Raw genomic sequence first — 19867 nt, forward strand, 5'->3', positions numbered from 1 at the left:
ACGAACACAAGCCTCCCTGAGTCTTGCTATCACACTGCCGGGACAGGATACCCACAGTGTAGTGCGCAGTCGACAGGCCCTGTATTAAGTTGGCTTTTATTTTGCAATCGCTTTGTTTTTCCCACCTTACGTTCTCACACCATACCCCTGGCCATTTTGAGCGTTAACGAGCGCATGGTCACAAATGGTTTCCTGTTTAACAATTTCCATCAAACGAACGCACTCCTTGTCCTTGTCAACGCCAACCCTCAAAGTGAAAATTCATCAGGGGACGGCAATTGCCAGGACAACTTCGGGGAAACCATTTACATTCCCCGCCCGGTGAAAAACACACGCAGAAAATATGAATGCCCTTTCCGTCTGTCAATCAATCGATCTGTCCCGATTTATCGAAATTAATGGCAGTGTCGCTTAGCGGACGAATCAGAAATCAAAGTGTTAAAAGTACGGCACCAACACAAAGCTAACGTAGCGATCAATACATCCAGCCAAAGTTTGAGTGCTACACCCAGTTCTCATCTTCGAAGCCAACAAACACCAAACCTTCAAAAACATCCACTAGAAACGGCTCCCAAAAGTGTAGGAATGTTCACACGCAAAAAGTGTCTGGGCCAGATTGGCAAATCGGGGAAAATGTGTTGTCAGGTGAAAAGTGCTTGAAGTTCCACCCCATCCACTACATTGTATTTCTTTACACGTGCAACCGGTTCGCAAAAGAATTTGCCGAAGAAAAAAAGACGCTCCGGTGCCGATGCGCCGTTCTGCTAGCATGTGTGTGTGTGATCAGTGTTTTCTCCATGTGTGTACTTCTAAGCTTCCTAGTAAACGCGTCTGGTGGTGTATCATGTGCTGTCAGCTTTAGTGTACGGCGAGTACGAACGCCTCAGGCATACTAGGAAAGTCAAACCATACTTTAAGTCCGAAAGAATCATATTCAACACAGTAGTGCATAAAGTGATCCGTGTGTATGTGTGATGTGTGAGAAAAAAAAGGCGCCAGCTTCCTCATTCAGCCTCCAACGCCATTCGTTGGCTTCTGCCAGAGAGAATAGTCTGTCGGCAACAGTATCGTCGTGGTTTAACTGAAAACACTCCGCTGCTTACGATCGTTAGGCAGCACCCGTCAATCTCTAGGACGGGTGGAAAATAATGGGGAAAAACATGGCATCAATTTCCACGACGATTCTACTGTTAATATGGAGTACAGGTAAGTCCCATCATGATGCAACATGACGACTGTGCTTAGGAGCATATCCACGGTTCGTACCTCATGCACTAATTGGCATTGCAGGATAGTTAGTGTACGCTTTGTTTAACGCATCTTCAAAATCATTTATAAAGTTGTTAAACACATTTCCATACATATCGTCGGAATCGACGATCAACGTTCGACGAGCACAAAAACCACTATGTTGATCTCTAATTGGCTATTGATTGATGATTGATTATCGAGCATGGGTTAACAAATGAGCTTCAGTGGATGTTGTTTGCTCAACACATCTACCGACGATTTCGGCTTACAGTAGCTCAAATTATTGAGCCTATCGTTACCATTAATGAGTCAATAAGTTTGTGTATGACTGCCACCATTGGTACCGCATATTTTCAACCATTATGAGACTCTATTTGTTTAGAGCAATGATAACAACATTTCACATTGCGTTAACTATTTCGTACGAACCGTAACACTGGCACCGTACAATTTATGTTTCCCTTTCCTAAACAAAACTTCATCCGCGCACGCTCGCATCCGTACATTAACAAATGCACACCATTTCAGGTGAAATTCATCGCAATCGGGAGCAACGAAAGGCACACGCATACCTGTCGGCTTTTCGGCAACCCCTGATGAAATTGCTTGACATTTTATGAATAGCTCTTTGTGTTATGATTAATGACGCTTCTTAGACCTTTAACGACGTGACCAAATTCTTTTTTAACCAAGCCTGTATTTCTTTCCGACGACTTTTGTGACTTGTGTGCTCATTTCATTCTCCGGTGAAACAATATTGAAACTCTTGCAAAATATACTGCGAAGCTGTCAGTATTCTGATACAGGATGTGATTGATTGCCCTAGAACAAAATAAAAAATTTAACCAACAACTGTAACAGCCAGTGTCAGTGATATCTTTTTCCAAAGAAATACAACTTTCTCGGATGGAACCCTGGCATTATTTCTTAGTAATAAATACACTCATAATGAGAATGAACAATAATTTTAGTATCTGCAAACGCTATTGACGCACCAAAAAAGCGGTAAATGAAAAAGGCTTGCTTTTTGGGTTCGAAATAATTATCGAAATGCTGTCTTCTCCACCAGTTGTGTGCGCTAGTCATCAGTAACAAAAGTCATCTTAGTCCATGAATCTTGAAGAACAAGGAACCAAAAATAGTCTGATATTAGTCTTAAACAATAGCAACTCTTTAAAAATGTCGTCTGTTGTTTATTTGCTGAATTCAGTACAGCTATACAATATATTTCTTTCGAAAACTTTATTCCCTTCTCTTCAGAATTGACCATTGGCAGCATAAGGGTCGACGAAAACCGGGATAACAGTGAAGGTATATATTAAAAACGACTGGCTTCTATTCGCTTTGCTTCCTTTATGCTTTTCACTTACGCTTCGTAGTATTCAGCGCTTAGTTTCAGCGGTAGTTTAGCAGCACGTTTTATTTTACAAATACAATAGTTCTTGTTAAATAGCAAAATTCCAAATCTCGTTTTTTTTGGCCATCCTCTCTGGCTTTTTATCTAATGCTAGAAAATACATGCACCATGAAAACATGAACGTGTGGTTTCTAGCAGCACAACATTGTTTCCAAAGAAAAATGCAATGTCCTCGCGGCTAATCATAAACATGAAACATTATCAGCGTCTCATATTTCAACGGCTTGCCACCGACCGAAAATGTTTCCTAACTGCGTTCCTGAACAGCGGAAAATTACCCCAACCTTCTCTCTGCTGCCAAGAAAAGCAAAAATGACTTATGAATGAAACACACAAAAATGGCACCAAAACTGTTAGGTTCCAAACCGCCACAGCAGGCAAATAATGCTAACCTTTTAACGGAGCTGATTATGATAATTAATTCATGTATTCTTGGAGTGTGACTTTCCAACCGTTTCGTGCCCTTTTTTGTTGTTTGGTTCTTTGCTTTCGTTGTTCGTAGCCTAACCGTACGTATGCCACACCACCAATATGCGCATTCTCCCATTTGGCAAATAAAAATTATTTCCCTAATTGTTTCAGTATGGTACGGGTCTCAGCTGTCCCTTCTTAACATCATAGTCGCTCTATGCAAAAGCTTCTGGCCGCAATTGTGCTGCGAGAACCACCAGCACCTAGTCGCGGCAGCCATTTTCCCGATGCGCCTTTTTAAACATGGAAATTATTTTTCTCACCATCGTTTTGAATGCACGTTTTATTGCTTTTTCATTCATAAAATGTTTCCGTTTCGGAGGCAAATTTTGTTTTGTCTCAGTTTCCGACATTTCAAAGGTTGTGGAATAACTTTTTATGCTTTTTTTATTGACGGTTATACAGCTCAACGTATCACATCATAACTTTGTACTATATTCAAAATTTATTATTTTTGACAAACACGGCATGCCATACGGGACGTATATGATAGCGATGGATAGCAACACCAGCAAGCTCCAAATTAACCCCAAAATAAATGAACCGATGTACTGTCCTACTGGATATACTTGGTCTCAACTGTAGTTTCGATACCCAATTTGAACGTAATGTGTATTATTTCTTTCATGTCTTTCATGTAAAAAGTGAACAGTTTTACAGATGTTATAAACCGCACCCGAAACACTTTATCCCGTTAACTTAAGCTCAGTTGGGATGCATTATTACGGTTTAAGTACCTAAAAGCAGTCAAGCTTTACTTTTAAAAGTTTATATGGAGCATCCGTGTATCATGTTTTCGTGCATGGCATCCATTGCCTTCCGATGCAGCAGCAGCAGCAGCAGCAGCAGGTGATTGCATAAAAGATTATTTCCTTCAAAGTCTGCATGCCAACCAACCAGCTTATTCATCTAGCATGGTGCCGTTATCCTTGTGCATCGTTCATTGAAGGATGCATTTAACCAAAACCGCATCGCCAGTGATTGCATTATCACGCGAGTTTATATTCAAACTCCACACAAGCTTTCTCATGGCTTGATGACACCAACGTTGTTGGCATCGTCACCTTTGCTACAAACTTTAATTTGCTGTCCCTTTCTTTTAGCATACTGCGAACCGTTACCGTTACTTATCCCTTGTCGGAGATAACCGATCTCATGCGGTTCGCGCTTGACATTTACTCGTGCTTGGCACACCGTTCCGCTTCTGCAACAGTTCAGTGATGAAAGTCTTTTATCAACATAGCTGCACATAAACACTCACATACACACAGCGAGAAAGGTACAGGTAGCGAGGAAACTAACCAACATCCCTGTTCACTTTATCCGTTTTGCTATAGTTTGAGATTGGATTTCCTGAAGCATAAATAGCGCCACCGCACAAGCTTTAATCATACACCTCCGAGCCCTCACGTACTTTCGACTGACGTGAATAAGTTCTGACGATGGTTCCGCATTTAACACCTGTTCCTGCGCTGCGTGTCGTCGTAATCTTTTTTTTTTTTTTGGAGATTTTTCCACCTGCAGCATCAACCTCCAGGCGAGTTAAATGAACGAAAGCTGAACTAAACGAAGAGCAGCAAGATCCGCGCAGTAGTCGCTCCTACAACTTTTCGCAATCTTTTCGTCTTTCAAAGATGCACTACTAACTACATCACCTAGAAGTGCATGCAACGTGTCCTTGTACGCCTGCATCCCCTTTCTCCAAGTAAGACCCACTTTAGCACAATGCATTTTGCTAAAGTAAATTTTACGGTTTCCCGGTTTTCTGAAAAACATAATTATCGCTTTCGCACAAACATACCCAGTCGTACATGCACACAACATGTAATAAGACCATGTGAATGTTCCTCGCCTGACTCGGAGAAAATTGTGTTCATAAACTTTCCTGTCGCTGGGTCTCATTCCGTTCGGGAGAGGAAAATATCTTTCCTGCTTTAGACTGTGCTTAATTCTTTACTATACGATCAACGGAATAAGAAACCAACTCACTTCACTCGTAAGAGTTGTCTTCCTTTTCAGCTAAAGAGGTCTGGTTTCGCTTCAAGCATTCCAAGCAATGGCGAGCAAGTAGCGAACGAATGAAGAAAGCGTCCTGGTGACAAAAGTTTCCGTACCACCTCCTGTTCTCTCGATTTTTTGTTCACTGCACACATTTCACTTCAAACTCTTGGGTAAATTGAGCTTCGCACATCCCTTTCCTGATCCTTTCGAAATTCATTTCTCGCCTTCCTTCCGGCGACATTCACCGTGAGGACTTTTTTCCGGTTCAAACTTACCGAAATGAGCAGGAAGGTGAGACCATAGTAACGGCAGGCGAATACCTTTGCACTGTACAGCGTACAGCGTTCTTGGGACACTTAGTTTAATATATTTAAATTCAGTTCCCATTCTCCGAGAACAGGAACAGTAGTACACACACACACACACACACACTCGCACGCCAGCAAACCTGAGAATGCGCGAAGAAGCGGAATGAAAAATGATGACAAACCTCGAAGCAAAACTTTTTCGCTTGTTTAATTTAGTCGTTAATTAGATTATGCATGTCAATTGTGCAATTCAGAAAGACGGGTCTCGCTTCACTTACACTCAGCTCACCATCCCTTGGAAGTTGGAGTATGGCTCGAATAGACGGCTCTGATATGTCTGAAAACAACCTGCCTCGTAAATTGCTTCAGTCTATGCAGCTCACGCCCGCCCACTCTTGTGACCATTTCTTTGCGAACCGTTTCCGGTTTCAACGGAATGAGCCACAAATTCAAGCCATCGTCGTGAAATGAGACAAAATTAAGAGAACAAATTTCATTTCGTAATTCACATCACAGTACGGGCATGGCAATGGGACGGAATGGAACCGTGTTTCACGCGGAATGAATATCCCGGTAATGGGAATAAATGAATTTGCAACCAAACTCAACACCGATGACTCTTGTACAATTTGTGACAGCGGGAAAGAATTAGCACCAAACACAAACACACACAATCAATTTATTTGTTCAAAAATATTTCCTTATTAAAATTACGCCCTGCCTAGGGTGGCAATTAGACAAAAGGCGAAACTTCTCGCTGCCATACTTTCGTACACGCCCTTTACCGACCAATGAAATTGAAATTACCATGATTAAATTTGCTTTCATATTGTTTAACGTCATTTTATCGCACTCATTATCGTTACTCAGCACAAAATTGCTTGCGTTTGCCTATTTGTTCAATAAGATACTAAAAATCTAAAATAGTTTCGGACCTCAATCACACCACTAAAGTGTTTGTTAGTCTACATTTTCCAACTGTTACATTTTCTTTCGATTTCCTGCAATACTAGAGTGCTTTTAGTTGAGTACATATCCCAAACATATCATTCTATATACAAGCAACGTTTCTGAATCGTCAGAATCGTTTGATTTATTAAAAAGCCATGCTAGAGCCTACGCTGCCTTTCAGTTGATTTTCTCTTTTACAAACAGTTGAATTAACCGATTTGTTTGGTAGCTAGACTTTTTTTTTAACGCTAACGTTGAATCTATTTTTACTGTTATCGTTGCAAACGACTCGTTTCACCATCCTACCCTAACCCAAAATCGAAATTGCCGGCAACGCTTGTACAAGACGTGCACCAACCAATTGTGATACGACATTGTATGCTGACACAGTTGCTTTCACACTCACGCACATACGCACACAAAGCAACAATGGCTGACCTTTTCGGGATACTGTCCCAAAATCCCCAAGCGCCAAGCGAAAGGATACAAGCATGGGATAATTTATCGCTATTTTATGGAAAATTTACGCACAACACTTCACGTTGCTTCCTTCCGCTAGCTTATCATCTGCCTCGTGCAACAGCATCCCCATTGTCTGACGGCAGCCGGGGCCAGTAAGCCAGGGCGACAGTCCAAGACCTTCTTAGGCAGCAGGCGCCTCAAACACGCATGTCCTTTTTGGTGCGTACAGCGAAACACCAAAATTCAACGACCATGTTAACTTCGCGAAACAGCCTGTTTCGGATGCTTAGATTTATGATGATTACCAATGCAGAAGGCTAACGACATCAGCCATCCAAATGCTGTGATACATTCTTGTTCGCTACCTCCACACATGGATTCGGCAACAGGATGCTGGACAACCTACTGATTGCAAATGATTACTTCTGTGATATTTGATTACAATGTTTTATGATGATCCCGCCATGATGGGATGGACGATAAAAATAATCGTGCAGCTAGTTGAACATAAACGCACCCATCAAACAGTTTTAGCTTACTTTCCATGAACTAGAAAATCTCAGCCATTTTTTTAACACAACATGTCCTGGCTGCTTGAACGCGACGCAGGAAACTTGCAAAATCTTAAAAATGTTAAAAGGTACATTGTCCCTAAAACAAAGCGTCACAAAGACGACGCACAATATCTTCCAGAAGCCACCAACTGCATCAACAGGAGAATTCTGTAATAAGTCGTCATACAGCTGGATAATAAGCGTATTGTGTCTGTTTCACTTTGCACACTTTACACGTTTTACATGTCCTGCGTCAAGTGGAGCGATATCCCAATTCATTTCATTCATATCGATTGTCACTAGCCGTGACAGTTGTCAATAGATACATTTTACACAACCAGCACACCATGTCAAGCACGAAACCCATCGCTGCCCGTACGAATCTTCATTATCAGCATGATGCTTGTCATTATTTTGCAACCAACAAAACCACTTATCGGACGGGTCATTCGTATAGTCTGCAAAACTCATATGTATCTCTCACCGGTCATGCAACCAGTTTCGCATTTCAATCACATCCTCGTACAGTGGCGCCACTCACTTTAACACTGTGGCAGTTCTGGCCTTCGTCGCAGCTGTACGAACGGGGATACATTTATTTACATTATGCACAGTCGATACCACCGATTGCTCGTCACCCCATCGATTCGTGATCCCTCGGCATATTGAATTTCGAGACAACTCGATTGCAGAATCAATTTTCACTACACTCGGTGCACACGTCTCTCTCTCTCTCTCTCTCTCTGCTCCTCCCTCTTTGCCTTTCAAATCCAACTGAATCGATATCGAAACTATTTCTCATAAGGGAATGCATGAGACTAGAAGATAGATGCTACCGTTAGATGCTGGGTGAGCAAAAGTCGTAATGCAAATATATTGCCAGTGTCATGGCTAACGCTGACCCCGAGTTGGATGTGCAAGCTTTGCGAATGTAGGAAGCAAGAGATTTTTACCATTCGAACTAAGCTGTTTAAACACAAATGCTCGCGCACTTTAAATCCCACCATCCGCGTGAAAATGGTTCACAATACTTTTCAGCTTCAACGCCACAGCGGAACAATAAATGCCAGTCATCTGTACTGACCCCGCAAATAAATCTAACATCGTTTTCGCTTTCTTTTTGAACACCCGTTTGAAACTTCGACGTTAAAACTGTCCAAAGTTTTTACGCCTCACTGTCCAAGCATCAGGTGCTGCTGAATGGCATGCCCAATTAATCACGATAGCTAAACACTTTCAGTCCAAATTATGGGCGACCAGAAAATTGCACTCAGACCTTATATTGCGGCAGAAACTTTGGCAGAAACTCATTCATTGCGTTGGGGATTGGTGGGCTAAAGCGTGGTTCAAGCATAATTGAAATGACATCTTCATTTAATGAAATGATTAAAAAAAATCGGAAAATGATCTATACACCGAGAATGAGTTATTTATGCACAGCCAACAAGTACATTTGAACTGATAAAAGCGTTTTAATCTTTTATTCGATTGCAATCCATCATAAACCATTCATCGGCAAAATGAGAAACATATTTTTAATTGAAATTTTTTGGTAGTGAATGTTAAACAGTCGCATAAACCCTTTTTATAAACCAACATGTATTTTTATCCCTTAATCCGGATCAGAGTGATTGAACTTCGTTTTAATAGATTGTGCGTCGCACGGTTCAGACGATGGGGCGCATAGGCCGCACACAAATATTATCTGCTCTCTCTTGTCAATCGCCCTCAATTGATGGTTTCCTTTCTAGTTCAAAAAATACCTTTGATCTATTGGTTGAAGTTTTTCCACTTTGAAAAAAAAAACCCATCAAAACAGATTCAGCAGTGCTCAGTGAACAACATGATTCCCATATCGTAGAGCTGTATCCCTAAAGGAGCACCTGATTCAAAGCTTTAAACAAACCAGAATTCCAACATAAACCTATCACAATCCAAATCAAGTAATCGTTTCCGAAAATTCATCCCTATAGCCAATCATTTCAATCAAAATAACGTTCTTTTGACGCCAAACATTGCCACATTGACGTTAGTATCGTCCGTATCACGCCCGCTTTTCCTGCAAAACCTTTGGCGCCTTTCGGGAAGGTTCACCTTTTAAAGAGCTAGACGCAGTTTTGTATCGCAAGAAAAAAATAAATACTATGAATTTGAATTTGACACAACCCTTTGGACTCCCCAGGGCTATCGGGAACACGAGCATCGAGGACAAGCTTTCGACCAGTTACAATCCACGGAAAGGAAACATATTCCATCCCTCCGACATGGATGATAGTGCCAGTCGTTCGACGAATTTCGGTACAAATCTTTCCAATATGCGTGAAATATGCTTCTGAAGCCTTTCGCTTCTTCGCCTTCGCCTGCCTATTGCCGCTAAGCTTCGTTCCGTACATTCTCGTTCCGTCATCGGGTTCCCAGCTTATCGAATTTCCATCCCATCACGGTTTCAGCAGGATACGGGGCAAAGTTCGCCAAAGAGAACATACACAAAAAAAACACCATCGATCCCACAATCCCCCGAGAGCTCACGACTCTGTGCTGAATGTTGGTTTGGATATTTTGGCCGGATGAAAGCGTTATATGAATATTGAATGAATTTTGCGATTCCAGTTGGATTGCCCTGCTCCATACTGAAGCGGGCTGTCTGCTTTCAACTTCTTTCCCCAACCCCAACAACGGCGACCTCAGCCGTCCTCGGAAAAGCGGCCGAGGTGAGGTGCTGATTTGCAAAGAGAAATCGCTACGATCGTCGCAACACAGTGCCAACGATAAAGCTTGGCAATGGTTGGAAAAAGTAGCAAGCGTAAAGAAGAACGTACAAACATACAAGGAATATGACCCTGAGGGAAGGCGACGTTAGCTTCGGTTGGTAAAGCTGTTTAAAAGGAAAATGACGATCGAAAACTTGGAGCCGCTCAGCGTGTGTTTCGTGAATCGTTTATGTGTGCGTATGTATGCCTAGGTGTGTTTGTAAGCGAGAAGGGATGAGACTTCAGTAGTCCTGAAGTAAGCCTTACTCGATTCTCGCGTCACCAAGCCGATAACTTTTCCATCCTTCATGTGTCCGCAAACAGTTTTCCGTTCCGCACGTTCGCAGACATAGATCATGCAGTAGTACATGTACAAAAACCGAAGGAGTTATGGCATTCACTGCTTCTTATTTAATGTCTTTCCGTTATCTTTGCACGATGGCAAAGATGGATAAGCTCGTGAGGGACCTAGTTTTGTTGGAAGTTGGTAGAAGTATTATCCGTATAATTTTTATCTCCTGTGTACTGCTGGCTCAAGGTTTCCAAGTCGTTGCTTTCTTCGTTTCTGCTCCAACCAGCAACCTCCCACCGTGCTTGAAACGATCACCACCGGCAAACCATTTTATGGTCCTTTTATCTGCGAATCTATGTCATTGCGTTCGTGGATCATGTAAAGAAAAGTTTGGAATGTGTTGTCTGCCGTCGATCAGTGTGTCGGAAAAAGGCTCATCTTCGCAATGCCGTTGGAAGCTTGTCGCATACAAAACCCCGAATTCTGTAACCAGCACCTGACGCTAAATCTCGGATGGCGTCAGTGGGCATATGATTTTTTCTTCTTGCCCTGACATATCTTTTGATGTTTTGACGACTGAAAACGGGGAGCCATTTTACAGCAGAGCACATTCAACCGATACGGTGTTGTGCAAATGTTTGAATATGCGCACCGGGTGCGTGTTCAGGGTTTGCATTTACGTTGGCTCACATTTTGTTATTCTGTCATTCTGTTGATTTGCTGTCACCGTTCGTTTGTTACATTTTGCAGATATGACAAGCGACAGCAGAAAGGCAAATATTGCGGCACCTGCTATCATCGATACATGTGTTTGCTTTTTATTATGACTCCATGTTAAGGATGGTCCAACCGGGGTGGTTTGATATCCTTTTCCACTATTGATAATTTCTCTCGGCTGGGTTAAAAATATGTTTCACAACGAATGTAGCGTTACTTTTGGTCAAAACCATCTGTTCAGATTTATCTCCGATACTTGCTTTGGTTTGCCAAAATCTTCAATAGCACACTCTTTCGATGTGACACCATGCCAATGTTTACCTTTACATTAAACACCGGTGGTTGCCATACGCTAGTATTCCCATACACGGTGTAGCCAGTTTCTGCTTACAAAAACATTACCTGAACGAATAACGCTACTCGTTTCAACCAAATGGCGACTACATATCAAATGGAAGAACTTGTTTATTTGTTCAAAACCCTAGCCCTTCGAATAAATTCAATTATTTACACTCGATGAAACTGGCCGTTAGGTTTGCTAGATGGCGACGTCAAAACTCACTCTGCTTTTATCAAAACTCACACGTTACGGTAACATTTCCGTGATAGATTCAATTATCTAGCACGCCCAAAAGATCCGTTCAGCTGAGCTTTTAGCCAGAGTTTCCTTTCCGTTGGCCAAGCACTTTCGCAGCAAGCACATCAGGCTTTGCTCTCGAGGGCGGTGATGTAAATAAAAAATGTAGCATTAAATCAAATCAACTCGACTCGTTAGCAAATCAAAACAGTCCCTAACGAACGGGTCACGGTCTCCAATTGTGTATTTCGTCTAGCTCAACGTGTTTTACAGGAAGTGAAAGACATCGAAAAAGAGTTTGATCCGATTCACCTGTTTTTCGGTTTGTGTTTGATTGGCCCAAAGGGCTGCAAAGAAAATAGTAAAAATATTATTACTCCTCGTGTTTTTCGTTCTATGGAATAATTGGTAGTTAGATTAGTTAGAGGCCCGGTAGGAACGGCCATCCCGTGCGAATCCCGTGCTGTCCTTCTATCCCCATTTGCCTTTCGTTCCAACTAACCAGTTACGGACAAACCAGTTAAGAATGTCAGCCAAAAGTGCTGCAAGCTTTTCATTCACTCTAACATTAGTGAACATTTTTCGGGATACATGAAACTTTTCACTCATAGCATAAGGAATCTCTAGGAAGCCCTTTTCAAAGCATCAAATTGTTTGCGTATTTTTTACATTTTTTACCAAACTTTAGGCCTGTTCCCTAGAGATTCCTGTTCTTCAGAGTCCCGAATTTAACTTCCTGCAACCTCGCTCGAAACGAGAGCGTTTAAGCACACAAACAATGAACCTCCATCAAAGAAACGTCCCAATGTCGCTTGGAGCAAATGTCAGAGCAGTCTTGTACGGTACCAGCAGCTAGTGGGACCCATTTCTGCTTCTTTTATTAATTAAAAACTTTCTTCCGGGTCACTGGAACGCTGGGCTCGGGGTCGCACATAACAGATACAGGAGCGACCACTTAATTTGAATGCCAATAAAATTGCTGCCGCCATGCTCTTCCCTTGCCGTCGCCCGTACAAGCCGGTAATTCGCTAATTCGTCGCAAAAGTAAAGTTCGCGTTCCGGTCCGTCAGCGCGATCCCTCGGAAAACGGTTCGCCACCATTTTCGAAAGTACGAGAAAATGGCGTGACTGAAGCACGCTTCTAACCGGGTGGCCATCACGCATAAATCGTATCGTACTAATTATGAAATTAGCGCCGTTATAAATCTGTTATCTTCTGAGCTTCTTCCCTCTAGGAAAAGTCAAGATTCGCAAAGGAACAAAGTCTCAGTAGAAAGGAAATACTAACCTCCATATTTGCATGTAGGGTTCGTCTAGCAAGAGGGCAGTTTAGGGGCATGTTTTATGGGGCCTATTTCACGTTCATCCTCAGCTTCTGGTTACATCTGCAGCTGCTGCTCTTGCTACGTACCGATTATTCTTCATAGACCTGCCTGGTGATCGCTGCCAGTGGGAACTAAAATCAAGAATAAAAGTAGACAATAAACTTTATTTCTTTCTGTTGTGTAAATCTTAACGAAAGCCCTAACGAAACGATTTCTTTTCGCACACACAAGTTGCTCAATGTTACGGTAGGTACACTACGGCATCGTTGGAATTATAGCCTACTAGGAAAAATGTTGTTCGAAATGAATATCTGTGAGTAATGAGCTATAAAATGCTTCATTGCTATTCCAGGTGTCCTTTACAGGCCTCATCGAATGACAATCCCTAACGCATAAACACATAGTTCACTACACATAACACAATATTCAATGAGTGCTGTACGTTTACCTAGCTAACGAATACAAGCTTCATTTTAATATTTTCTAATCGACCTCTATACAAGTTTAGACTTAGAGCTCTCTTACAGTTTAAGCGCGTGCTTCCATTCCCATTATGATAAAACTTTTGAGTGATATGAGTTTTACGCTTAACCAACAATACCTGCACCACTGTGCCTAGTATTATGAACCAGATATGTATCATACGATCATCTGTTTTATATTCCATCAAACTCATTTTTTAAATCAGTTCTTTAGAATCGACCAAACAAAAGTTCTTTCATCACGAATAATGTTTCCTTTGAAACAGGAAACGGATTGTGTATTCTATCGTGTTGCTTCTGGTGCTATTCATCATATCGGAAAGCAAACAACCTACGCATCCTATTTGTTAGAACACTCTGTATCCTACAAGTACATATCGTTTGCCGGGAATTTACTAAACCGTTCCCCTAAACAAGAGAACACCAAAAGCATGAAGATAGCCGGCTACATTCTTTCGCCGTTATCATCACCATCACTGTAACCGTCACCGTCATTACTGGTTGAAACACTGGCAGCTACACCTCCGGTATCTGGAACACATCCCTTTTTTGTTGCTATAAATGCCCAGGGCCGAAGACGATGCGGTTTGACTGTTTGTCGAGCGATACCATAACAAGACGGGAACATACATTAAATAAGCATGTTGGAATCTACTTCTGCTAACATTTCTCTTGCCTTTGCCATCCGTAGATGAATAGAAACTTTTACTCAACGAACTGATAGACGGTTCGAAATTTTGATTGTTGGTGTCTCACAAAATGTTTGGCGCGAATAACATTTTCTTTGTCCCAATTTACGTGCTCAAATCGTATTCCTTAAAATTTGAAAGGGATTTTTATTTTTTCTTTATTTTCAACCAACCCACAACGGAGACCACGAGAAATTATCATACTTCTCGTATACTTCCGTGTTGCTATTGTCAAACGGAAATATTTATGTGCAAAATGTACTCGGATTGAAAAAAAAAATACTGCATAGTTCTTCCTGACTATCGAAACAATCAGTCGCTTAAGCTGTTGAACAACAAAAATAGAAAAAAATCACTACAAACACGCAAGTTTACTTAACTACTTCCTTCTGCTAGCAAGTCAGCTCCTAGATACAGCCCAGGATTCGTGACAGTGCGAACTGTGAAAAGCCCGCAAGTATTTTCGGAGGCAACACAAAAAAGAGTTACCGCAATCGTCCTTCCTGTTCAGGACTCAGTCATGGCAGATACATTCACCATCTCTTTCTTTCTGCCTTTTTCTGGTTCCTGAAGTAAAAATGAGAGGGAAAAAAACGAGACAACCTAAATCCTTGACACAAACACCCCACCGGCATTGTTTTCGAATACACCGTCGTTTACTTCAGTCTGGTATCGTAACATCAGAAACACAAAGACGCTCCTACAAAATGTTGTCCCATTATTTTCTCAAACATCGTCTCGATATCTGCATGCGAAAGTGGATCGATTTTTTTATGCGAATGCTTTTTGTTAGCTTTGAAATTATGAAAGAAGAAATAAAAGATCTGTTGCTCTTTTATATAGAATTGCAGCTTTTCGTAAGTTGGTCTTAACTTTCAATTACTTTTCAATAGCTTATCAAACCTTTTACGAAGAAACTCTTCTCTTTGTTCCGAAAAAGAAGGCCAGACAATCATACCGATTTCAAGGTCATGCGTTTGCAACCGTTTTGAGCTATGCTTGCAACGTTTGTAAATGAATGTACAAAATGTTTGTTCTCTGAAGTATTCCACAATGATAAACGCGTTTATATGTTACTTTGGCTGATAGATTTACACCTCTTTCCCAACTCCGCATAAGCATTTCGGATAATGTTATCCCTCTCTCCGATCAAACGATCCGTGAATGGATATGGTTGGTTAGCATTGCACACATACACCATTACATTACGCTCGCTAATTCTCCCCAACTTAGGCCATTCCACTGCATCGTGCGTCCGGTAGAGCCGGGATGAGTAGCAGGATATAATTATGATTTATTTACCACCATAATTCTCGGATAATTGCCCTATGCCCTTTTTACCTTCCGCTTCTAACGGTCTCGCGGATCGACCAAGAGCTTACGAATTACGAACTCCCGCAAAGGTGCCTCCTCCTGTTGAACGGTAGGATATCGTACTGTGTCCTTTTTACTCCCCAGGCGACTGATTTGCGTTGCAAAAGGGTTTGGCCTACAGTCTGACTTTCTGATCGCGGCACAGTGAACATTTTTGTCTCATTCTTAGTCCTTTCTAGCCACGTAACGCATAACGGAACGAACTGACGAAAAGGACGAGACCAACCGAAAACCAACCGTCGGCACCGTTTTCGCCACGCAAATATAGCCTCACATGCGGAACCATTAATTTAATGAACGCTATGATGATCTATCGTAATGATCTTGGCACGTTTTCGAAGGGTCCGAAGGGTACTTTTCTTCTAGCTTTTGCACGCGGCAGGATACAGCTGGACGGTTTTTCGGGCCGCTTGGATGATGACGGAAATGATGAATACAGTCGTGAATTGTTTGAATTTATGGAATTTGTTGCCGGCTAATTTCGCTTCCATTTCTCCCGAAACGATACGGCTTCTGCTGAACATCCGCTAGGACGAGCTGGTGTGATCCAGCACACCAAACGGAAGCCGTCCATAAACACGGAAGTGTGTAAATCATGCCCAACGCATCCACAGACCAAGCATAACGGAACGGTAATTGATTCAAGCGGGACCATTAACACGATACAGTGCAATGGTTTTCGTGGGACGAAGCTAACCAAACAATTTACCAGTCACCAGACCGTGCTTTGTTGCTTTGGTTTCGTGGCTAATGTACTGTCGTCCGTTTTGGTGGCAAAGACACGTTGACACTATTTCGTCTTTTCTTTATGTCCCAGAAACCAATCAGCACGTCCGTTTGCACGCTCGAATCGAATCGACCATCAGGCAGAAAATCAATAACGTCATCAAACCAGCCGGACAGATAGAAAGTGCCCGCAGCACCATTCGACAAGAAGGATATTTGCTCCACTAATCCGCCCACGAAACCGTGCAACAAAAACATGGCTCTGTTTGCTATGTGAACCACAATCAAGATTAGAACAATTCTCGCATCGGCTTTGGCTTTACGACCACCTTTTTTGCCATATCGTGCTCTTCTTATCATCACCATCGTGTAGGCCGAGCGAAGGAATACGATACATACCTACCACCCGGACGAAGAAGTTTTAATCTGGAGCTTTCTTTCGCATTCTAAGTCATCGACGGCAGCTTATCATACCTTTTCTTGAACACGTCCCATGAAACTCAAGCAGCTCCTTCAAAACAGCCCGCCCTTGGATGACATGCACAGCGGCACACCGATCGACTTATGGGCGAAAAGTTTCCTCCTTTCGTTCTGCCTAATTGGCATAGCAGCTTACTTTATGATGCATCCGGGGGGTCAATTTATTTCGTCGAATTCGAAGTGTGCCCCGGGGGAAAATTATTTTGCCTCTAAATTTACATACCGTTTTTGGAACCTAAATTTATTCTGCCAAAGGCGCCGTGAATCGTTGGTCGATGAACAGCGAAATCACAAAAGCGAATAGCGGAGAGCAGATGAGGTGGCACCGGGAAGCATGAAAGAAATTCATGAAATATTGCTAGGCTTTATGTGACTTGCCGCAAACAGAAAGATAATTGCAAACGACTAGGCGTCTATTTTCCTTCCCGAAGCAACCAAAACCCCCAAAATAAGTCTTTTAATTCATGCCCTTCTGGCAAGTGACAATGAACAGCAGTCCTTATTGTTGCTTACATTCAGAAGAAAAACGATTGATAAATTCAACCACTGTTGTGTTAAACATTTTTCGCAGGAAACGCATAATTTCACTGCCAACACTGCTGTAGTTGTAGCTAAACAAACGATCTTTTCGACGAATTCGACACTGCCTGGAAAGGTGTAATATAGTGGACGATTTAATTATGTTTTGGAGAGACTAAATGTCTCTTGTGTTTCATAAAAATTACTGCAGAATATTAGGAATTAAGTTGAACAGCTCAAATGTAAATGTAGCACATGCCGATGGATACTGTCCAAATGGTACTTGGAAGTTTCCGTACTAAGAATTGTCCGAAAAGTTTCCATCCAATATGTCCTCTGGGCTGACGCAGTTACACTTTTCAGCCTACACAAATGATAGCATTGAAATGTTTTTCCCTGAAACAGCAAAAATATGACCATCCCTCTCAGAAACATGAGTTCCAACTTGATAATACACCCGATGTTCGGGTTTGCTTGTACGGAACGTTAGTTTACAAGATTAATTGAATCATCCTCCATTTTCTGAAAACAATTCCCTCTGTTTCACCCTATCCCAATTTCCGTTAAATTGTTGCTGCTATTACGAATTGTCTGATCATTTGATTCATTCCATTTCGCAAACGCAATAGATAGGAAATGTTTGCTGTATTTTTTGTATCCTCTTTTAACCGTTTATCTGAGCGGTTTGCTTTTTGCCTCGGTAGCAAGACACATAACCGCAAGCTGGACCACTAAAAAAAGCCACTCTGACCTTAAAACCAATTTGGGGGAAAAGTTCAAAACCCAATTTCGATTACTCTCCGATGGTTTCCGCGGCGTATGGTAGCAAGCGGACGAAATTTCTCAATGAACCTTCGCCGTTTCTTAATGGCCTTATGTGAACGCTATCCCTCCTCAGAACGCATAAAACATCCCCCAAGCACACGGATCACAGTGTATGTGTATGTGTACGTGGAAACGAACCACGAAAAGTAGTGGTTGATCTGATATCTGGTATACATTAAACTGGATTTTATTTATTCGATTCGAGCTTCTTCCGGGGTTCCGGCGAGCTAGCGTGGAACAACACGGTACGGCGTAGCACTCGCATGCCCGCTGAAACTGGATAAGATTGCACACCCGTCAGCAGGCAAGCAACTCTTCGATCCACTCTTCGAAAGGCCATGGGAGCAAAGTCAAACTACAACTACCCTTCTGTTGAGCTTGAATTTGTGGTGAAGAATAAATTCTTTCTACGCTTATCTTCTATCCTCCCGCGAACCGATTCAAAGCTCCCGCCTCCTCGGTGCTATTGTCTTTGAAGCCACCATCATCATGCTCGTGGCACGTTCATTGGGCTATCTCCCGAAAGGTTTTACGAAGAATTTTATTTTCTTGTTGACTCTTGCTGTCGTCTTCTCGCAAACTTTGCCCGCCCCGTGTCCCGTACACCCTTTCTGTTATGCTTCTTCACTTCTGCAACTTTAAGCAGCAGCACCACGCCATAGGCTGTTGATTTTAAGTGGAAAACATTGATCGCAAAGCCACGTAGTGAGTGGTACGCTGAAGCAAGTAAAATAGTAAAATTTACATCACCGTGCATAAAAGCAATTCATGCTCTGTCTGCTACGTCGATATGGAGGTAGAACATCACCCTCTGGAAGTTTACTGTCTTGCAGCCATACAATATCGCCGTTCCTTACTAGAATATCGCGTGTCAGTACCAGGGGCGGCCCGAACCTGTCAGAGGCTATAAGCAATAAAATCTCAGCCCGCTTAAAACAGCTCGCCGGCAAGTGAAGCGTTTCATTGCGCAATAAACATGTAGTAAATAGTTAAACTTAAATCTCTCGCCTCTGCCCTGCATGATAATGCAATCGAGTAAAAGGATAACATTTTCCATACTTTCACGAAAATGTATTAATTTCAAGGCATCCCAGCTTCACTCTGGGATAGGTTTTTGCTCAACTTTACGTTCGATGAGAAGTTTGTTAAAGTAGTCGTCTCACTGTCAAAACAAATCGCATATTTGCTGATGGTTTTTAATATTTAATTTAACTTTCACCTTTTTTTAATTACCAACTTGTACACCGGAAAAACTAGCCTAGAAAGAGAACAACTTTCTAAAATATTTCTTCGATTGTTTTTAGTGCCTTCTTTTGTTTCTCTTCATGCATCACGCTATCACACTGAACCATCTTTTTGCTTCCATAAATTGTTTACTTACTCTACCACCCACCGCGGCTTAGTGGCCAACTCGAACAGAGGGTTATTTCCGATTGTTGATTTTTGGTTTTCGCCACAAATTTTCCTTCCCGCTGCACAAAACCAACCAGTTCTGACTTGGAGAATCGTGCCGCTCGAACAAAAAGCACCACATCCTGAAAACCACGTATTTGCCACGAGCATTAACCGGAAATCACTTCGCAACTCCGCTGCTACACAACGCAGGGACGCGAGAGAAAGAGAGTATGTTTGAAAAAACTTTTCGCGCACGAAACCATAATAAGCTCATACATCCATTTCTGCTGCGGAATGGAAG

At 42.1% G+C, this 19867-nt stretch overlaps 1 protein-coding gene across 4 annotated transcripts in view; it reads left to right on the forward strand.

Moving 5' to 3' along the window:
* Nucleotides 1–1062: 1062 nt before the first annotated feature.
* Nucleotides 1063–19867, forward strand: part of LOC126558629 (zwei Ig domain protein zig-8-like) — a 43649-nt gene continuing 24844 nt past the window's right edge. For 3 of the 4 annotated variants that reach the window (XM_050214673.1, XM_050214674.1, XM_050214675.1), the window contains exons 1-2: nucleotides 1063–1206; nucleotides 2512–2562. In XM_050214673.1, coding sequence (XP_050070630.1) covers nucleotides 1149–1206; nucleotides 2512–2562 — 109 coding nt within the window. In that variant the 5' untranslated portion in view covers nucleotides 1063–1148. The remainder of the gene's footprint in view (nucleotides 1207–2511; nucleotides 2563–19867) is intronic. The other variant, XM_050214677.1, reaches the window with a different exon arrangement.

The sequence above is a fragment of the Anopheles maculipalpis genome, chromosome 2RL (assembly GCF_943734695.1).
Source record: "Anopheles maculipalpis chromosome 2RL, idAnoMacuDA_375_x, whole genome shotgun sequence".
Classification (NCBI taxonomy): domain Eukaryota; kingdom Metazoa; phylum Arthropoda; class Insecta; order Diptera; family Culicidae; genus Anopheles; species Anopheles maculipalpis.